Source organism: Sinocyclocheilus grahami, unplaced genomic scaffold, assembly GCF_001515645.1.
Source record: "Sinocyclocheilus grahami isolate Dianchi unplaced genomic scaffold, SAMN03320097.WGS_v1.1 scaffold819.1, whole genome shotgun sequence".
In the NCBI taxonomy this organism is placed as follows: domain Eukaryota; kingdom Metazoa; phylum Chordata; class Actinopteri; order Cypriniformes; family Cyprinidae; genus Sinocyclocheilus; species Sinocyclocheilus grahami.
Genome location: NW_015505998.1, coordinates 464,313 through 487,179, shown reverse-complemented (window position 1 = coordinate 487,179; position 22,867 = coordinate 464,313). Strand labels below are relative to the sequence as shown.

The window sequence follows — 22,867 nt, the reverse complement described above, 5'->3', positions numbered from 1 at the left end:
ATAGTTACTGAAAAATATGCAAAAAATTAATTTACCATTCTTAGGAGAAAAATACTCAAATATATTATAATTTAGGCACAATAATGTGTAGCACGATTGTGCAGCTATTGGACAACTGCTGGCAAATGAAATTCCATTCAGCTTATAAAGTACCAACTCATTTTTACTGTAGTAAATGGTACTGCTATAATTTAGTGTAGTATTTACTTTCATCAAACAATTTGTCAGAAGTAGTTTAGCTGTCTTTGTATTCACTTTGATGGGATGAGAATAAACATTTGCGGGACCTCACGGAGTCCTCTCATGATCTCATGCGCTGTGACAGTGAGCTCTCAGTCCTCTGCCAGCTTGCGTTCAACAATCCAGATTTGTGTGCTGTGAGGAAGAGTGGGCCTGCAGTGGAATAACTCAAATTTAAGCTCCACGCTAAACTTTCTGCTGCTGAAATGTCCATTCACAGCAGCCGTTTCTTCCTTGCTTTGCTTCTCAGGCCTTAAGACGGCTTTTTGGTCCTTTGCAGTGTTATCTTTAATCTGTGTCCATTTGTTTAACTGTCAGATTATCATGATCATGCTAGATTCACGAATGGATGAGTTTTTATATTGATGTTATATATACGACTTGTCTCAGGAGAGAGTGATGTCATTATTTAAAAAGTAAGCATTGATTGAATAACCATGGTTGAATTTGTTGGTGACACTTTATAATGTTTTTTTCCCCCGACTAATTAACTAGCCCTAACTAATTAACTTGTTCTCACTTAAGTTCATAATTCATGTGTACCTTGAATGTAAATGAACTTGCATTCATTAGTTTAATCAGATGTATAATCAGTATTAGTACACAGTAAATCTGGTTTAGTGCACTGATGCCCTTTACAGGAAGCACACTAGTATGCTGGGGGTAATACATTATCTAATCAGTTATGATTTACAGTACAAACATGAAGCATTCTGCAGTACAAGTGTTCGCAAACAATCACGCGGTATCGTTTTCAATACCTTGAAGAGATAATAACAAATCATGTTCAAGAAGTTCTAAATAAAAGAATAAAGGGGATACATGTAACTGATGGAAAATTGGCATTTAATCCTGGCAGTGTTAGCCTATTTTGGGAGACATAAATATTGGCTAAAACAACTTGTTTCTGATGCACTGATAAAAAATATTGCTTTCTTAAAATATGACGTGTAAAACTCATTGTCATGCTTACCATTATTTTCTAGCAGATGAATCATTGATGTGCTTGATTTAGCATATGTGACTTTGAGGTGATGTAAAGTAATTTAAACCAATCAGATGACGTAATTTTCATCTTGTGATATTTGGATTAGGTTATTGAACACTTGATTTATTAATTTTTTTTTTATTTAATTGAGTTTGTGACAAGTAATGTAATCACAAAACATGTTGCTGCCTTGTGCTTTTTGAGTTTTGTAACAGGCCTATATTAATAGGGCCTTTCGCACCGCTTTAGTTCCAGAACTAAATGTACAGTACTAAAGCACTGGGACGATTTTGCATGAACTATTTCCCAGTACCATTTAAAGGGTTGCATTCTCACCGAGAGTGTGTACTAATAAGTGACGTAAGCCGGTCGACAGCGTCGTCGTTTGTGCGCGGCGTTCAACAACAGAAACAAAGAAGAACAACATTAACAACAGGAGGATGGAGGACGCTGTGATCGGAGCTGTATTTTTGTTGTGTCTCGCGGGTTTCACAATAATGGACATGGAAAGTCGACGTATACGTAAAGCGATTGAAAGAACGGAAAGTAGGACTAAGAATCTCCAACGACAACTGGCAGTGCTACATTTGCTACAAGTGCAGCAGTGCTACTTCAGCGTCCGTCCGTCCGTTTATCGCTATTCTCCATACTTGCGAAATAAGTTGACACAATGTTTACAGTATGTTTACACGGCGTTTTAAATCATGGCGGGTGAGGGCGTTTTCATACGCGTTTGGCCAATCAATGTCTACTTACGTCACTGATAGTACCAGTTGTGCTGGATAGACCCTGCTCCGGAGTAGGAGCTAATTTGGTTCTCAAAAAAGGCAGTCTGGTACTAAAATCGCACCCAGTTCCGGCGGTGCGAAAACGCCAAAAAGTGGGTAGTCCGACAATTAGTTCTGGTACTATGAAAAGGTTCCCGCGGTGCGAAAGGCCCTAATGATGACTACAAGACACAGACAAAACAGCCAAATACTGATCCCTAGTTCTCCCCGCAGTCTTGCTGATTCAGAGTCAAACACTGTCTGAAATCCCATTTTAAAAAAAAAATTCTAAAAAAAGAATTTCTAAGGCATTCTAAAAAAAGACCTAAACAAATGCTTGTCATTGTCTGTGTACTATGTTGACATTTACATATGTAAAATTTACTTTTGCTTGAGAACCAAAGAGCTCTTTGTGTGTAGCTCATGTAGTTAACGAAGCTTGCAGTAGTAGTTTTGTCGGGCAAGCACTGCATTTTGAAATCTATCTTATCATCAGTTTAGACTGATCATGTGACACTAAAGTCTGGAGCAATGATGCAGAAAATTCAGCTTTGCCTCATAGGAATAAATTACATTTTAGAATGTATTCACATAGAAAGCAGTTATTTTAGATTATAATAATATTTCACTATATTTGTGATCAAATAAATGCAGGCTTACTGAGCAAATCGCAAGAATGTGTTGCAAATGGCTTCTAAATAATTGAAATGTCATTACAGTGCACAAGAAGGGCACTGACTTATTCAAACAGTCTGAGAAACTGAGACGTGTGGCGAAGATAAAACAATTCCTCTAGTCTTGTAACATTCATCTGAGATCATGTTGCACCTCTCATCCTGACTCAACGCCTCCCCAATCCGTTGTAATAGAATGGCATAACCTGCCCGATGCAGCTTCCTCTAGTTCCCTCATTCTGTTACCTAACTGATTCACATCAACAAGGTTAATGTTGCCTCGAGAAAGTTACAGTAGCCCCTCACTGCAGAACACAAGATCCAGGGGGTGTGGTTGGATCCATATCTAGGGGTGGAGAAGGGTGGGTTTAGGGATCGGGGGGTGGAGACGGGAGGGTTTAGGGATCGGGGGTGGAGACGGGTGGGTTTAGGGATCAGGGAGTGGAGACGGGTGGGTTTAGGGATCAGGGGGTGGAGATGGGTGGGTTTAGGGATCTGGGGTGGAGACGGGTGGGTTTAGGGATCGGGGGTGGAGACGGGTGGGTTTAGAGATCGGGGGGTGGAGACGGGTAGGTTTAGGTATATGTAAGGTGGGAGGAGTTGGATCTGGATCCAACCACGCCCCCTGGATCTTGTGTTCTGCATTGAGGACCATCTCGAAAGTTAGCCTTCACATTCATCTTAAAGGCAGTTGCTTGGCTAGCACAAGAACCCTGGACTGATTTGAATTTTACCATCTTTGCTCCTGGCCAAAACAATTCCAGTTGTTTTTTATTGTATGTATATATACTGTATACTCAGTGTTTGCCCTGCCATTATATTAGGGGGGTGGCCCGTCCCCCCAACGGCCCCCCTGCCCCCCTTGAAGGTCAAGTTAATTTTATTTAATTATATTTTCTCTATAGTGACAGATCACAACAGAAGTCATTTAAAGTTACCTTTCCGATAGAACAGGTCTATACCTTGTTCTTTTGTTAAACAAACTAAATAGCCTTATGTTATTTATCTTATTTACACGACGGCATGTCATTTCAGTCTCTACGTTATGGTCGCGCTCTCTGTATCACGCACAGCGGAGTTCTGCCCTGATGCGCGTGCGCACATACACACTCTCACACACACTCACACACATGTGCATGCACTCCCACTCCCACTAGTATTTGTAAATATTAAGCCGCAAAACGACTATTTAAATATGAATTTTGCGTGTCTCTGTGTTAATGAATGGCGCAGGCGTGTGGTTTTGTTTACCAATCGTACTGAAGCACGCGCGTGACGCTTGCGTGATTTTAGCAATTGCCGTCTCACTAATGGGGACATAAATACATGAACAACATCTCCAGAACTGCTCTGAGAGTCACTTCATCAGCATTTGATCGTTTCATCTGAGTAAAACTATCCTCATATCATATACACACAGAAATGTAAAGGTATTCACGGCAAACCGTCAAAATAAAAGTTTGGTTTAACTTGAAGGCATTGCGGCAGAAATATATTACTATTGTTCAGTAATTGCTTAATAGGCTATAGCAGGGTTCCTCAAATCTTTCCCTGGAGGGCCAATGCGCTGCAGAGTTTAGCTCCAACCCTGATCAAAGTCAGCTACCTGTGATTTTCTAATGATCCTGAAGACATTGATTAGCATGCTCAGGTGTGTTTGATTAGGGTTAGAGCTAAACTCTAATCTCGTGGGCCAGATTTGAGGATCCCTGGGCTATAGTAATGCTACTACTGCTACTAAAATTATTAAAACCTTATTTTTAAGGAATAATCATACAATATTTCTTCAATGCTTTAATTGTAATATTAAATAACCTTTATTTTCCAAAAAATAAAAATTGTTTAATTTCCATTACTTAAAAGATAGATTAAATGAATGGTTTATGCCTTAAAAATGTAAATACACAACACAGACACAGAATTTCTGAGTAAGAAATCATAAGGCTATTGTAAGGATAAATTAATCTTTTCATAGTTTCATAGTTTTTATGCTTTCAAATAATTAGACATGCTAAAACAGAATTTGGTAACAATAAAACATTTCATATGGCCCTAAAAATTGTATTTTTGTTAAACTTTTAATAAATTTATGTTAAATTGTTTAAGTTTCATGATTTTAATGATTGATTAATACAATTTAATTTAACCATTAAAAAGGAGTCCAGGGAGAAAAAAATAAACCGAAATAAACTGAATTTCACTGGAATTATATATATCTGTGTATTGCGTGTAATCACATCCATACAGTTTATGATCACAACAACAACAATGTTTGTCAGGCATCTACATTGTCATCGGAGGAGATTACAAAGATTAAACAAGCGTTTTTTTAAACTCTAAAACATGAAATGTGGAGTTATCTGCTTTTGCCAAAAAACATACTTTCAATTAACTTTAATTTTGTAAATTACCTGTATTTAAGTTGTTATTATTACTTAATCAAAACAACCCAACTGCAGTTTGATTGATATTACTTGGAATGCGCAATAAAAAAAAAGTGATTTCTGGAGTTATCGGTTTTTGCAAATTAACTCTTCATACATATATATACAGTGGGTACGGAAAGTATTCAGACCCCGGTTTTTGCAAATGATCTCTTCATACATATATAACATTTTAAACTAAAATTTGTATATATATTTCTGGAGTTATCGGTTTTTGCAAATGATCTCTTCATACATATATAACATTTTAAACTAAAATTTGTATATATATTTCTGGAGTTATCGGTTTTTGCAAATGATCTCTTCATACATATATAACATTTTAAACTAAAATTTGTATATATATTTCTGGAGTTATCGGTTTTTGCAAATGATCTCTTCATACATATATAACATTTTAAACTAAAATTTGTATATATATTTCTGGAGTTATCGGTTTTTGCAAATGATCTCTTCATACATATATAACATTTTAAACTAAAAATTTTATATATATTTCTGGAGTTATCGATTTTTGCAAATGATCTCTTCATACATATATAACATTTTAAACTAAAATTAAAAACGTGATTTCTGGAGTTATCGGTTTTTGCAAATGATCTCTTCATACATATGTATGAAGAGATCATTTGCAAAAACCGATAACTCCAGAAATCACGTTTTTTTTAATATTGCGCATTCCAAGTAATATCAAAATTAAAATAAACTAAAAAGCCATGTGAAAATGACATAATGACAGTGCTGATTGGCTTTCTCTAGTGACATCCAGGCAGCAGTCAGGGACCGATCAATTTCATGCTTTTAAAAGAACTTCAAAAACTCAGTGACTGGCATTATAACATCTCATAGTGAACAAACACTGTGTTAGTGATACATTACCAAGACTAAGCAAAAAGATGATTTTTGCCACCTAACCAAATTTTGACCCCTTTGTTCAATTACAGAATTGATATTATCATTATAATACACGCCATATGATACACAATTTGAGTGTATTGTGGAAGAACATGACTGTCCTGCACAAACCCCAGAACTGAACTCCACTAAACGGCTAAACAGAGATGAACTGGAACACCGATTGCAAACCAAAGCCGTCGCTTGAATGGAGCAAAGCTCTGCGTCCCTACTCAAACATCCTCTTTCCAGAAGAACAGAAACTGCTCTGGCAGCAAAGGGAGGGATTCATGCTTGTTGCCATGCACACATTTAAATATAGTTCCATTGAATGGCGTAGCATTCAGGTTTGTTTTCACTGGAACATCTATTTTAATAGTGTTTCTGTCCACAGAGTTTTTAGTGTTGTCCAAAGTACTGATGTTGGTACCAGTCTGTACTGAAATTGATAAAATGTGACGATACCAGCATTTCCCGCGAGCATTTTGAGCGCTGTTGTGTGGATTCTCAAACAGCTCTGATTGGCCATTGTGTTCTCGTGCTCAACAGATATGTCTGTGATTGGCAGACATATCTTCACAGATACACACAGTAGCATCTGAAAGCGGATCCCTGATATATCTGCTCATAGACACGGCTTTCAAACGCTGCCGTGTGCATCTGTGGAAGCGCTCGGTACTGTTGACAACACTAGTTTCTATACAGTTCATGGTGGAGACGTGTTATCAATTTAAAGATATGCTCAGTTTTTATTGTTTTATAGGAGACAAAATTCCAGTCATCTATCTGGGTCAGTTTAATTAGGACTTTCATTTTGTAGGAACGGAATGAAATAAATTTTACTCTTATTTAAAGACATTTGAACATATTTCAGGTTACATGAATACAGTGACATACCTCTTCAGTGAGAGCATCTTTTCAATTTCTGATTTATTTATTTTTGCCTGGATGTTTTCATAGCTTAATGAAGAAAAAAAATCCTCATTAAAATAATATAATTCTTAAAAATAAAAGCTTATGAACTTTTTTACTATATTTAATTTTTCCTCTTTTAAAAAAACCCCCTGCACTGCTTAATATTTCACAAACTTCTCAAGTGAAATCAAATTCAAATCAAAATAGTATAGCCCAACCAACATGCCCCACATGACAAGGTCAATATTTGTCTTAAAAATATCAAATAAAAACCTTTAATATTAAGGTGAGTTTGGGTTTTAAAATGGCATGTGGTGTGACATACAAAATGTGTTATACTTAAATAATAATACAATAAAAATGTTTACAAACTTTTTTTTTTTTTTTACAAATATCTTAAAATATTAGTATTATATAAAAAGAAATGAAAATGGAAATAAAAATTAAGATTTGTACAATCCTGGTTTATTATCATTAACTAAAGCTAAACCCATAAAAAGTACTTGAAATAAAACATTAATAAAAATAAAATAAAATGAGTTATTAGCCAAGATAGCTTTTCTCACTTTTATTTAGTTTATCTTGAAGTACTAAAATAACTAAACGTTATAAATAAATAATAAATATATAGAATCATATACAAAAACACAACAACATTACTAAAGTGAAAATTGTAAAAAATTTAATTAAATTCAAAATATTGTCAGTGATGCTAAAATAAAACTAGTATACGGTCATATATATATATATATATATATATATGCACATTTATTTATTTATAAATAATGTTGTAATTTTTTATTTGAACATTACACCACATGACAACTTTTATTGAAAACTATTGAAAGGTTTTTCCAGACCATATGAAATGAACACGAGCACCAAGTACATTCTGAAGAAACTGGCACACATGGTTAAAATAGATTTTTCCCTTATCTTTATCATGGGCATTTTATATGTCACTGACCCATAAATGGAAATGATTATACAGCAACACGAGACCAGGAAGAAATGATGGGTTCAGTTTGCACAGATCCAGTTGTACTCAATACATTTTACAACATTGACAATAAGTTACTTTGTGAACTGTGGCCTTAATTGTTGTCTTTTTTCTGGTCTTGAGCTTGAAGAAAAGAATTGTTGTGGCAACATTTCAAAGAGCGTGTGTATGATATTATTATTTTTATTATTATTATTATTATTGAAATAACACAGAGAGTGGATGCTGTTAAAGTCCCCAGGTGACTCTGAAAGTGGATGAGGGTGGTGTACAGTGTGTTGTGGGACAGATGGCGGCTGGCTTTGTAGTGATCTTGCTCTGATGTGCCATTCCTGGACCCTGAGGCTGTTTGAACTGCCAAACTAGTTTCGGGAGACCTGATGGGGGACTTACACAAGGCACAATAAGCATCAGGTGTCTGCTCAGTTTGGCAGCAGTGATCCATTTTCAGGTCCATGTTTTTGACCATGGGCCAATACTCTGTAAATGTGACCTACCTGTCCAGGATGACCTTCTGGTATCTGTAGTAGTCATACCTGGCTGAAGAATTTACTTCTTTACTTTTAACCGTGAAAACACAGGGTGTTTATTGACCTTGTCAGGAAGGACACACCTAACCCACATAAATCTGCCACACTGTCATTGCTCAGATTCAATAACTGCAATGATTTATTTTACTTGTCGAGATGTAATAAGCAAGACAGGTTTATAAGACATTATAAATCTAGGCCAGAAAACAGATCTGGAGTAATACGATCACTTTGCTTGAACTGACAGAAGCTGGAAAATCTGACAGACCATAAAGACTCCATAAAATTGAAATCTTAGTTACTTTTAGTCCATGTCTGTTAGCTTGGGTGTTTCCTTTTACATGTCCTAACCAGTTGCTACATGATGATTCCAGCATTAAGCTAGAAGTCTACAAGGTTTGGCAAAAATCACAAATAACAGCCAATCAGAAGGTGGCAGGGGCGGGCTCACTCTGGTAATGCTATCGCATGTCGTAGAAATAGAAATCCTTCCAAAAATTGAATCCCCTGGCACACTCTCACAGCTGGTTAGGTCAAAAAATTGGCAAAAACCTTTTATTTATCAAGTGTCGCACTGTGTTGTGCCTGGTTAGGATGTAGTGTTGTATATAGCAAATTGACAAAATTAAACTTGAGCATAAGTCTGTCATGATTTACATGGATTACATGGTTTTTGTCCAAATTGTCAGTAGCACATTATATGAGTGCTTTAAATGATCTTTCCTTAAAGGAAATCAAGTTAAATATGAATAAATGGACTACTTGCACTGAGCCTCGTGACACACTTTACTTTACATTACTTTACTTTACTTACTTAGTTTGTCCCTTTAAGGGAAATTTGTTTTTGGCAATACAGGTGTAACGAGATACCCACCCACATCAATAAAATATCAATCACACAGTCGTATCCTTTAAGCTAGAGTTTAACAGCCTTGTAGCCAAAGGAACAAAATAATTTTTATAACGGTTATATCTAGACCTTGGAGTATGTAAACGTCGACCAGATGGAAGTAGTTCGAATTCTGGATAAAGCACATGAGAAGGGTCCAGAGTCATTTTCCTTGCCTGTTTAAAAATTATTTTGTTAAATATCGACTGAAGATTGGGGTAAACCCCCAGACCAACCACTTTCATTGCCGTACGCACCAAACGGTTCAGCTGAGATCTAAGAGTAACTGTCAAATTACCGAACCAGGCCGCTGTACCATACAGAAAGATGGATTCAGGCGTGACAAAACAGCAACATAGCCCTCTGAGCAACTCCAAAAAGTCTGAGCCTCCGTAAGAATAAAAATTTTTGTTGCACCTTTCGACACAGATTTTCCCCATGCACCTCCCATGAAAGTTTATTATCAATAAGCAAACCTAAGTATTTGTATGAAGCAACCTGTCTAATAGGCTCGTTAATAATGATAGGTGTGTGGTTGCCTACTAATTTGGGATCAAAATTCATTTCCTCTGTTTTTCCAACATTAATTACAAGACTTCTAGACAAACGTTCTTTACTCCATGTAACAAAGTTAGCAATCACTGTAATGTAATGTTAAATGTCCTCATCTTTATACAGAAGACCAAGAATGGAAGTATCATCTGAGAATTTTACAACAATATTCCCAGGATGGTGACTCCTCTATTCATTGGTGTACAGTGTAAATAAGAGTGGTGAACATACACACCCCTGGGGGACACCAATACTAACGGACCTACACTCAGAAAGAGCCAGACTGATTTTGACCTGATAGACCTGGTAGACTGAGTCCTACCAGTAAGAAATGCATGGAACCATTTGATGCAATATGGATTAACAGCCATACTATTTAGTTTGGAGAGCATCAGGTGTGGCTGCACGGTATTAAAAGCAGAGCTCATATCAAGAAAGAACAGCCTGGCATAAGCCTTGGGATTTTCCAGATGTTTTGAAACATGATGCACTTAGGCCTGTCGCAATAATCAATATATTGCCTTTTCGCGCAATGTATGTGCATGACCTCATTAATTTTTGGTGACGCAATATTTCACCCATTATATTTACTTAAAAATGAATGTCACCATGTTTTGTACTTTCCACTTGCGCCTGTGTCTTCTGCAGCTTCTCGTACATAACGTGGTGTAGTCATGAGGTGCTAATTCAAATAAAAAAAATACTTCTACAAAAAAAAGTTTAATCTGCAGATATGGTCTTGTTTAGGGATCTGTGCCTTTGTGCATACAGACATCTGACTGCTGAGTAGTGCTTGTGTTTTTCAGCAATAGTGTGCACCCTTCATTTACAGAGAAAAGAAGGTCAGGGAAAAATCTGTAGATGGAAAAATCTCCATACAAGTTCTTTGTGCATTTTTCTTTTTTGTACTTGTTAGTCGTTACTTTGTACTTTTTGTTAGAAAATGTTTATTTACAATTTATTCAGGTTTTTTAAGGTATGTAATATTTTTATACTTAATTTCCATGATCTAAATATTCTTAAAAATTAAAAGTTTGTAGTCATTTGGAAGTGTGTAGGCCGCCTTGCATTATTATGCTGTTACATTGCGATTATATATTCAGTGGCATAAAATAGTCTTTAAAATGACAATAATATCGCTTATCGCAATTATTTCTGGGGCAATATATCGTACAATAAAAAGTTGTTATCGTGACAGGCCTAGATGCACCACAGTAAAGATAGCACGGTATTAAAAGTAGAGCTCATATCAGGAAAGAACAGCCTGACATAAGCCTTGGGATTCATCAGTGTCTTATTGATTTGATAGGCAAACTGATTAGGATCAAGATGGTCCTTAACCTGGTCTTTAAGCTTCCACACCATAATCCTCTCCAAACACTTCATCACAAAGCAGGTTAAGGCAACTGGGCAATAATCGTTATACTCTTGAGGACCAGGTCTTTTTGGAATTGGTATAATAATTGATTTCTTCCAAATATCTGGAATAATAGGTAAATCAATGGACCTCTGAAAAATTCCTCTGCAAAGGATTTCAAAATAAAAGTAGAAAGATCATCCGGCCCAGTTGCCTTTTTAATGTCAAGATCTTTAAAAACCTTAACATCAGTCAAACACATTTGAGGTTTAGATACAGAATCGTCAATCCTAATAGCCCCAGTACATCACTACAGTCATAAGAATTAGCATCAAACCTACAGTAAAAATCAGAAAGCTCATTTGCCAATGTCTCCTCATTTACAACCTGCATACTTAACCTTTTAGGTATCATATTTAGTTATACACCTTACCTTAGACCACACGTTTTTTGGATTTTTACTCCAATCACTATCAATTAAATCTCTGTAATTCTTATGAGTTTCTCTTTTGTATGAATAAGCTTTTTTCTGAGACGGTTTTAAAAGTTCGGGGTCCCGTTGTTTAAAAGCCAAGCGTTTCTGAGTTATACACTCTTTAACCTCCTTGGTGATATAAGGCTTGTTATTTGAAAAATGTTTAACCTGTTTAACTGGAATCACAGAATCTACACAGAATTCGACACATGCAGACCTGATTTCATTATGTCTGTTGATATCTGGATCATACAGCACCTCCAAGTCAATACAAAGAAAACCGTTGAAACCTTGACATTTTATTTGTGGATTTAACATTAATAGATGATATTAAGCAAAAGGCTGTTGCTGCACGTGTTAGTGATTGTTGACTATCGCACACTGGATGCGTCATTCTGTACTTGCATTCTCAGATTAAATGCATACTGGTAAAAAAATGTATAGCCTGAATGCACTGTAAGTCGCTTTGGATAAAAGCGTCTGCTAAATGCATAAATGTAAACGTAAATGTAAATGTGGCGATCCAAAACAGTGAATCTAATCACCATTCAGGCAAAAGTTCGCTTCAAGAATGACCACACTGCAGACGTGATCTATCGCTCGAGGGCTGTACGATTAATCGAATGCGATTGTCATGCGCATTTTGTTAAAAAAGCCGGTTCTGTAATCAGCAGGAAATCATCATCACGTGCTTTCAGATGGAGCAGAATTTACTACACATAGCCGTAGTTCACTGACAAGTTACGCACAAAATTCTTGACGATTTTATTGCGCGATTCTGAAATCGAAGAAATCGTTTGCAAAAATTATTTCATAGTATTTAAGCAGTGATAAAGGCATTATAAATATACTTTATTTTAATGAAAATTCTAATAATAAGAACTCAGATAAACGGTATATTGCCGTAGTCGTGTGTTTATTAGTCACGTTGAATCAATGAAACAGAATCTTCTGTTTATTCAGCTGCAGCGCTAGCTATTTTCTGGGTTTCTTCTGCGAGGCGTATTTGGAGTTTCAGCGCGAGAGCGCCCTCTGGCCTTCGGATGGAGATTTACTGCTGATCACAGAACCGTGCTTCACTGAAAGATACGCATGACAATCACAGCTTCTGTCGAATCGCTATCTCAATTCCATTTCGATTTATCGTGCAGCCCTAATATGGCGTTACTTTAATGACAAATGTCGAGAGCGCATTATTGTAGCGCGAAAGCACATAATGTGCGAGTGCGAATCTCCCTGCTCGCACGCGAATTTCCTTTACTCTCGCACAAAACTGAACGCGCGCACTCGGATACAAAACGTGTACAAAACGTTAAAACGTGTCTCTCCTCTCACTCAAACTGTCCTGTGCACTCGCAAATCTCTCTGTGCTCATGCGCTAGATATGAATTATTTTCGCACCTGAATTAAACGTTGTCAAACAAATCAAATATTAGAAATGAATCGGGTGCTTGGATTATTTGTAAATAACCTTAACAGTTTGGTCAAACCCCTCTGAGCGATTTATCTAAACACAAACAAAAAAGTAGGCCTATATGATTCTTAAAGTTCATGTGGTCATATAGCCTATTGTGCACTTGGATTGAAATAAATAAATAAATATATCTTCTGATTAAGGGCAGATTTAGATGAGGGTCAGATGCACTATTCCCTATACTTAAGATGTGGAGACCAAATATAACACTATAATGAATCTCCCATATTTGTCATAACATTACTACATTATATTCTATGGGTTTAATGCATTTGCATACAATGTAATTACATGTAACTATCATATAACTGTATATTCACTGTTTGAGAATGCCATTGAATGTGTAGCTAGTATAAAGTGGGTTTTCGTGAAAAAAAATAAAATCTAACTAAAATCAGAACTGAAAACACACACTGGATTTAAAAAAAAAAAAAAAAACTCCCAGTAAATTTCCAAACAGTGATTCTATCAGAACATTTATTGTGTTATATCTTGCATCATTTACGTCTATTTTTGCATTTGATATTGATTTGATAGGAATTGTTACCATTGCCATCATACCAACTGAGAATGTATTGCAATGATTTTAAATTCAGTTGAGGTATCTGACATATTATGACATAAAAATGATCTTTTATATGAAGCCTTTAGAGCCCATAGGCTATAATATGTTGTTTTTAGAGAAATTGCTCAGACCAACCAGTTGGACAGATGTTAATTATATGTACTAATCATCCAAGCACCCAATTCAGCCATTTCTAATATATGCCACATTTCATTAACATTGCTAAATATTATTAAACTGGAAATAAATTAAAGATCCATCTTTGATTGTCAAAAGAATTCCAGGTTCAGTTCCCTCTCAGCCCAATTAGATTTCACATAGTATTTTCATCGGCCAGTTGTGGAGGTCTGATTGTTTAAAGCTTTATTTATATAGCGCCTTTTAAAAGTGTTTACCAAGTGTTTTACAGAGAGATGCATATGTGCATTCACAGAAAAGAAAATACAAACATAAAAGAGATATAGTACAACAAAGTGCAATAACCAGTTTATGTTAAAACAACAATACAACAATAAAAAAAATCAAGAAAAGGCCTTTAGTGAACAAATCTGTTTTGAGATACTTTTTTAAAAGTGCATAATGATAACTTTTGACAGCGATTAATTCAGGTGCAAAAATAATTAATATCTAGCGCATGAGCACAGAGAGATTTGCGAGTGCACAGGACAGTTTGAGTGAGAGGAGAGACACGTTTTAAGTGTGCGCACACTCTCCGGGCAAGAGCAGCGTGTTATATTAATGTGCTTTTGTGCTACAATAATGTGCTCTCGACTTTTGTCATTAAAATAACGCCATACAATAATCGCTAGCACACCCTGAGCACATGTGAGCATTATCTGCATAATATATCAGCATTTTTTTTCAAAATGTTTACACTTTAAGCCTTTATTATCGGCCAATTCAAATAACGTTCCAATAATATCGTGCATCCCTAGTTTTAATCCAACATAAGACGATCTGAGAAAGCTGTAGCTGGTAAACATTCGTGATTGTTTCACCACAGGGTGTCAGTGCTCTTAACTAGTAATGGCGATGATACAGTGTGTGTGAGATCTGATGAATACGATCGGAATGAACCTTTGTTTATCTATATTAAATATGTTAGTCACTTTTCTGTGTCATTTTTCATTCACAATCATTTCACTGCATGTAATGCCAAAATATGAATATTCAAACTGTTTAAAATTAATTAAATGATTAACATAGTTAAATTTCTTTAAGGCAGTTACCACACATTCATTCAGCCATTTTAAACACTGGAATAAGAGCACCAATGCAAAATTAGCCATAGTTTTACTACAAATAAACCCCCAAAAAATTGCAATTGTAGTTAAACCATTGTAACCACAAATTTACCCAGGTTTTGCAAATCTAACCATGGTTTACCCATGGTAATTGTAGTAAAATTGTGGTTATATAAATGGTAATCAGCATGGTTACTACAAAACTATGGTTAATTTTCCTTGGGGTGTTTATCAGTCAAATTCATTTAAAACTGTAAATTCAACAGGTATGAAATCAGAGAAGAGAAAATACTGTTAATAAGAAGTGCTGGACTGCACTATGTTAGTGGGGAAATATATTTATTCATTATTCAGAATGCACATTTGTAAGGGAAATATATACATTTCAGCAGGTTGAAGATAATTCATGTTAACGCAGAGAATATGATTAATTGTTTTTAAAAAATTGTCAGCAATAAAACGTAGTAATAATCTGCATTTTCAAGAGAAACTCTCTGTATGTGTGCTAAACACTGACATGAAACTCCCGAGCTGTACTGAGTAGAATGTGCAAGTAGTCCTTTGCAACTTAAGGCTTATGTTGTACCATGAATAAAACGTTAATCGTATTTGGTAGCCAAAATTCAAACCAAGAAATTGCAGATTCGGTCACACTTTAGTTTGGGGACCAGTTCTCACTATTAACTAACTATAGGGCTGTGCAATTAATCGCATGCGATTGTCATGAGCATCTCGTCAGTGAAGCCGGTTCCGTGATTAGTAGTAAATCTCCATCACCTGCTTTCGGATGGAGTGGCATTTACTGTATTGGCCCGAATATAAGACGACCCCCCCTTTTTCCAGATGTACCTTTTGGGAAAAGGCTTTTTTAAAACCAAATCTTGTTTTCTCTCAGTAAAAAACATTTTGTCTTCAATTATTTTCATATTGCATATTTTTCCTATTTTTATTTTTGTTTTGAAAGTATGGTAAAAATTGATAAAATGTACCAACAATCACATTTAAAAAAATATACCCTTTTTGATATACCATTAAAAAAAAAAAACAGGTAGCCCGTCTGAATTAGGACATTTAGGCTATCCATCTAATAGTAGCCTACCAAAATTTTATTAAGAGTAGAAGTTAAATCTTACTGTAGTCTTCAAATCTGGGTACTGTCTTACGTTTTAAAATCACAAAGAGAGTTTGGTCCCATCAGGCTAACGTGACAGTCACGACTCATGCAGCTGTAAGGTTTTTTTCTTTTGTTTTTGCTCGCAATCTTTACAACACGCGTTACACTTCGTATTTCATGGCACACTCATTTTATGCGTATTTGGCGCCACCTATTGTTGTGGGTGTATTATTGACATGTCAAAGTCTAGACCCCGAATATAAGACGGCCGCGTTTTTTCAGATGTATTTCCAAGAAAAAAAATATCGTCTTATATTCGGGACAATACGGTACTGCACAGATACGTAGTTCACTGACAATTAGGCAATATCGCGTTCATTATCTCAGATTGATCACATTCGATTATGAACTTAATGAATGATGAATGAATTATGAATTTATTGCCTAATTGTCAGTGAACTACGGCTCTGTGTAGTAAAAGCCGCTCCATCTGAAAGCAGGTGATGGAGATTTACTACTAATCATGGAACTGGCTTCACTGACGAGATGCGCATGACAATCGCATGCGATTAATTGCACAGCCCTACTATTAACTACAACTTTTGCCTCAATAATCTCCTAATTAATAGTCATTAAGATAGTTGTTAAGTTTAGGGGATTAAGAGACCTAAAATATGATCATGCAGAATAAGGCATTAATATGTGCTTTATAAGTACTAATATGCTAGTAATATGCATGCTAATAAGCAACTAGTTAATAATGAGAACTGGTCCCTAAACTAAAGTGTTACTGCTTTGAGTATACAGATGTACGTAGTAAAGCACTGTATAAATGTTGCATCAGTCCAATGCAGATCTGATGCAAAAATGCATAGGGTGACAAGGTGTTTTTAAAATGTGTTCAGATGCATTCAGACGTGGAGACTTGGAGACTTGCACCACAGTCACTCCATTGTTGTATTGGCTGTACTTTGGCTTGTTGTCCTGCAGACAGATTTGTGTTCACTCTGGAGTCTGAGTTATGTGATCTGGATAAAGCAGCTCTCTGTGTTTTGCTCCATTTATCTTTCCCTCATTAGTCATTAGTCTTTCTAATGAAGCCTTCCTTAATATGTCTAGCTGCCAAGTTATTGAATTTCATCAAACGTTTATTTACAATTACACAATACACAGTGGACTGAAGTTTGGCCATACTAATGATCATTTTGATTTTACAGGAAATTAAATAAATCAGCTGAGAAACACTCCTTTGAGATTTGAATTTAGCCTAGTGGTGCTACATTGTGCAGCATTTTGCCGTTGTATTCACCATATTAATTTTAAAGTGAATGGTTATAGGCTTTGTTTTGTTGGTTTACTGTGAGACATCAGCAGACAAACATGACCATTTCTTTGAAAGGCCACATAGCAATTTGTTCCAACCTGTTACAGAAATGAACTAACATTTTATAGATTGCATATATTTAAATGTTGTATTGAAAAAAAAAAGTACCATCAGACACCAGAAAAGAGTGACGTTATTTAAAGAAAAATTATGTAAACAAAAACTAGGATAATTTGTAATTAATATTATTAATTAATATAATTGATAATTTTGTATTATGTAATTTTACATCAGTTACCGAAAGCTCCGATTATTTTTATTTTTATTTTATTACTTTATTTTTTTTATTTTTTGATGAGGCACATTCAATTGTATGACTACAAAACACTACAAAATTTTAGAATGTAATTGTTATATTTGCAAAAAATTATAATAATAATTTTTTAAAAGTATGTATGTATATATATATATATGTGTGTGTGTGTGTGTGTGTGTGTGTGTGTGTGTGTGTGTGTTACAATTTCACCACAAAATTGTACATTTCAATGTTTAAGTGTATATATACTATTTTTCCTGATATATTCTCATTAAACATTGATATCTCTAACTTAGGCAGTAAAAAAAAATACATCAAACATATGAACACGATTTCATCTCCATCAGTGTTTCAAGCTAACGTTTTCAGTGATTGTCAGTATTGTAGAGCCCACTCATCCTCTGTTCTTCTTCTATTGGCATTTCATTCATTCTGCTGTGTTTCTTCCTCAGCGGTGAAATGGATGATGGAAAGCCGGTGTGGGCGCCTCACCCTACGGATGGGTTCCAGCTGGGCAGAATCATTGACATCAGTGCCGATAGTCTGACCATCGAGCCTCTCAACCAGAGAGGGAAGGTGAGGAGGAGCTTCTGCAAGAATACACAGTGTCACATTTAAGGCCGAAACATAGATTTTTGCATTTTAATATGTGTCAGAATGCCAATTAATAATTCAGTGGACAAGGGCTCACATGAATGACCTTCTATGCTCAGTTTTCTTTTATAGGGCAGGTACTGTTATGGCAGATCAACAATTTGAAGAGAATCTTGCTGAGCAAGTTAAAGTTGGTTCAACTGTCATCATGTGTATAGCCAGTGTAATAACACATCTGGTTTAAAGGGATAGTTCAACCAAATATGGGGTAAAAAAAAAATGTCATCATTTACTCGCCCTCATTTCGTCCCAAAACTGTATGATTTTTCTTCTGCTGATCACAAAAGAAGATAATTTCAATATTTTTGAATGCTGGTGCCTGTTTGTAACTTCCATCGAATGTACAAAAAACAAGCAAACAAACACTGAGACATTTCTTGAAATATCTTCTGTTATGCTCCACAGAAGAAAGAAAGTCATAGAGTTTCTGAACAACATGAGTAAATGAAGACCGGATTTGATTTTTTTGGTGAACAATCCCTTTTATAGTACCCAAGTAGTTCTGTTGCTCCGTTATTACTGCATTAATGCAAAAACTCATGTTAAGTATCTACAAAAGGACCACGCTCTTAAAATGTGTTGGCTGATCATTTAGACCTGCATATTTGTATTTTTTTTTTCGATGGCCTAACAAGCTGTAAAATCATTATTCTGACATCAGCGGGTTTAAACTGTGGAATAGGGTTTATTGAGAAATATTCAGGAAATGGTGAATGGCAGTCATATAAAAATCTGTATTTCTCAGTTTTAATGTAGTGCAGTTGTTCTCCACTGGTTTTGTTTCAGATTTCATTGGGAAAAAATGCACAGTGAGTTATGAAGATATGACAATTGGTTTCAAAATATCCAAAAACCACTTGCACAGTGTTATATACAGTATTTCATGCAGTTGTGCACTTACGTTATCCCAAGAGTTCCCAAGGATTTGTAAATCCAGAGAAATAATGGCTCATCCCTGTTCATTTTCGCCTATCAAAGACGTAATATCCGCACTATCGGTTTCCACTTTTAGAAACTATGACAACACACATGGGCAAAAATGCTGCTGTATAGTTAAACTAAATCCATTATGGCTGTCGCAAATAAAATAAAAATGAATTGAAATGAACAACATGAGTAAATGAAGACCGGATTTGATTTTTTTGGTGAACAATCCCTTTTATAGTACCCAAGTAGTTCTGTTGCTCCGTTATTACTGCATTAATGCAAAAACTCATGTTAAGTATCTACAAAAGGACCACGCTCTTAAAATGTGTTGGCTGATCATTTAGACCTGCATATTTGTATTTTTTTTTTCGATGGCCTAACAAGCTGTAAAATCATTATTCTGACATCAGCGGGTTTAAACTGTGGAATAGGGTTTATTGAGAAATATTCAGGAAATGGTGAATGGCAGTCATATAAAAATCTGTATTTCTCAGTTTTAATGTAGTGCAGTTGTTCTCCACTGGTTTTGTTTCAGATTTCATTGGGAAAAAATGCACAGTGAGTTATGAAGATATGACAATTGGTTTCAAAATATCCAAAACCCACTTGCACAGTGTTATATACAGTATTTCATGCAGTTGTGCACTTACGTTATCCCAAGAGTTCCCAAGGATTTGTAAATCCAGAGAAATTTCAGTTTTAAATAATGGCTCATCCCTGTTCATTTTCGCCTATCAAAGACGTAATATCCGCGCTATCGGTTTCCACTTTTAGAAACTATGACAACACACATGGGCAAAAATGCTGCTGTATAGTTAAACTAAATCCATTATGGCTGTCGCAAATAAAATAAAAATGAATTGAAAAGTGATTATTCTTTTTACGCGTTTTTACAGTGTTGCGCATTATAACCAATCACACATGAGTCTGTTGAGCTAATAAACGCAGCGGCCAATCAGAGGTGTTCAGATGAATCATCGCTGAAACGCCGGAGTTTTGTTGTTCAGTGCGCGCGCTCACTGACTGAATTCTGCTCTCTCGCAAATTCTCTCATCATAAACAACAAAGTGCAGATGTACGTATGATGTAGATTCATTCATCAAACAGTGTATAGACAGCTTTACTGATTATAAGGGGAGTTTTTTTAAGAGTGCTTAAACTTTGGAAGGTACAGGTAATACATTTTTTATTTATTTATTTTTTCATCCGTGAACATGATTCTGACATTTCTGGATGGTGAAAATGACATCTCCCATCATTCCACTCTCCTTCATAGCATCATCAAGCTCCGCCTGTGTTACTGTTTTGAAATTGTTGTCACACCTCTAGCAGCAAAAAGTTACATATTGCGCCTTTAAAGAAAGCTTTTGACACAATTGATTATGGCTGATTAATGATTAAACTGGAGAGATATGGTATAAGAGGAAAACCCTTCTCTTGGTTAAAAAGTTACCTCGATGACAGATATCAATTTGTACAAAGAAATTGTTAAATCAGATCTAATGAAAATCACTTGTGGTGTTCCACAAGGTCCGGTGCTAGGCCCCAAATTGTTTGTACTGTATATAAATTATATTTGTAAAGTGTCTAAAATATTAAAAATGGTTTTGTTTGCTGATGACACAAATTTATATTGTACAGGGAATAATTTGGAACAGCTTCTGAATACAGTGGGAATTGAGCTGATGATCTTTAAAAATGGTATGATGATAATAGATGATAATAAATTCATTGAATTTAAGTAAAACAAAGTTCATAATACTTAGTAATCGACAAAGTAATAACAAAACTAAAATTAGGATTAATAATGAGGAAATAGAAAGAGTGTATGAAAATAAATTTCTGGGTGTTACAATAGATCATAAATTATGCTGGAAACCACAGTGTTACAAGCTGATTGTGCATAGATAAGATCCCTGAAGTTGCAAAGACTAAAGTCTCAAACCCAAAGAGATATTCTTTATCAAAGTTAAGACTCTGCCACGCCCCCCTAAAACGGCTCGTTCTAACACGCCCCCACATATCTACCTCACTGTGTGTTTCTAGGCGAAAGCAAAAGCACTTTATTTGGCCTTCCGAAAGTAGATGCATTTAGGAATCTTTAAGATTACTTGCAACAGAACAGCAATGCATTTTATGGACGACCGTTTCGTGAACCTAGGCTTCTGAATCAGCCACTGTTTTGATATTAGCTTAAGTATGTGCTATTGACTGTTCAAATGAGGAGTTTTGTGCATCGAGAGAGAGAGAGGGAGCGAGAGAGAGCGAGAGAGAGAGAGAGAGAGGATGAAGCTGGCGATTATGGTAAGGGGTGTTACATTCCCGACAATGCACTGGGTCAGCTGGCCAATCAGAGCAGACTGCGCTTGTCGGAAGGAGGGGCTTTGTAGAAAAGAAGCGTTTGAGAGAGGCGGGGCATAGAGGACCTACAATAATGTACAGTATTTTAAAAATAATGTGTTTTTTGAACATTAAAGCATGTCAACATATTCTGTTACACCAAATACACCAAATAATTATCTTAAAAAAAGCATCATATGACCCCTTTAACAATTACAAACTTTAAAATTTGTTGATTTAGTTTATTTCTGTACTGCACAGATAATGTATAAAGTATATAATAATTTACTTCTAAATTGTATCCAGAGGTTGTTCGAAATAAGAGAAAGCCAGTATAAACTAAGAGGAATGTATACGTTTAAAAAAAATAAGGACAAGAACTACTATAAGAAATAGATGTATTATATCTGTCAATGGGGTAAACTTATGGAATAATTGTGATAAGGAATTAAAAATATGCAATTCACTTTGTAAATTTAAGAAAATGTTTCAAAACAAGGTTATATATATAGTATTTTAGGGCTGGACAATAATTCAATATCAATATGTATCGCGATATAATTCTTTTCAATAACGGTGATATGATTTTTAAACACATTTCCGATATTTCGATATGTTTCCCATTCCTTGATTTATTTGTGCCGTTTGACTTCGTTGAATAAACATGAGCACTGCACGGCGCGGGTGTTTTATATGAATGTATCTCTGAAGGAAACCGACTGTCTTCAGAAAAGTTTCGATGACATTTTCATTTGATCTGATATAGCGTTCATGAGCGGAGCTGCTTTGATTACAGTCATGGAAAAACCGCTAGTTCTGCCGCTCTCACAGCGCCTCCTGCTGGCAGACAAGCAGTTTGCATTTTCAATAATAAGCCCGTCTCCAGCAACAATGTTTTTGTTGTTGCTCTTTTTTTTCTGCAGCAACTCAGAGCACTTTTCATATTCTTTATCCTGGCTGAAGCACATTTGTTTCAATCTATAACAATAATCAGCCACCCTACATTACCAGTCAAAGGTTTTTGAACAGTAAGATTTTTTTTTTCTTTTTTTTTTTAAGAATTCTCTTCTGCTCACCAAGGCTGCATTTATTTGATCCAAAGTACAGCAAAAACAGTAAAATTTTGAAATATTTTCTATTTGAATATATTTTAAAATGTAATTTATTCCTGTGATACAAAGCTG

At 35.5% G+C, this 22,867-nt stretch overlaps 1 protein-coding gene across 1 annotated transcript in view; it reads left to right on the top strand.

The window, feature by feature from the left end:
* Positions 1-18,218: 18,218 nt before the first annotated feature.
* The window catches only part of LOC107562348 (unconventional myosin-VI-like), a 32,051-nt gene continuing 27,402 nt past the window's right edge, over positions 18,219-22,867 (top strand). Inside the window, exon 1 of the mRNA XM_016246984.1 lies at positions 18,219-18,338. Within this exon, the coding sequence (XP_016102470.1) occupies positions 18,222-18,338 (117 nt within the window). The 5' untranslated portion in view covers positions 18,219-18,221. The remainder of the gene's footprint in view (positions 18,339-22,867) is intronic.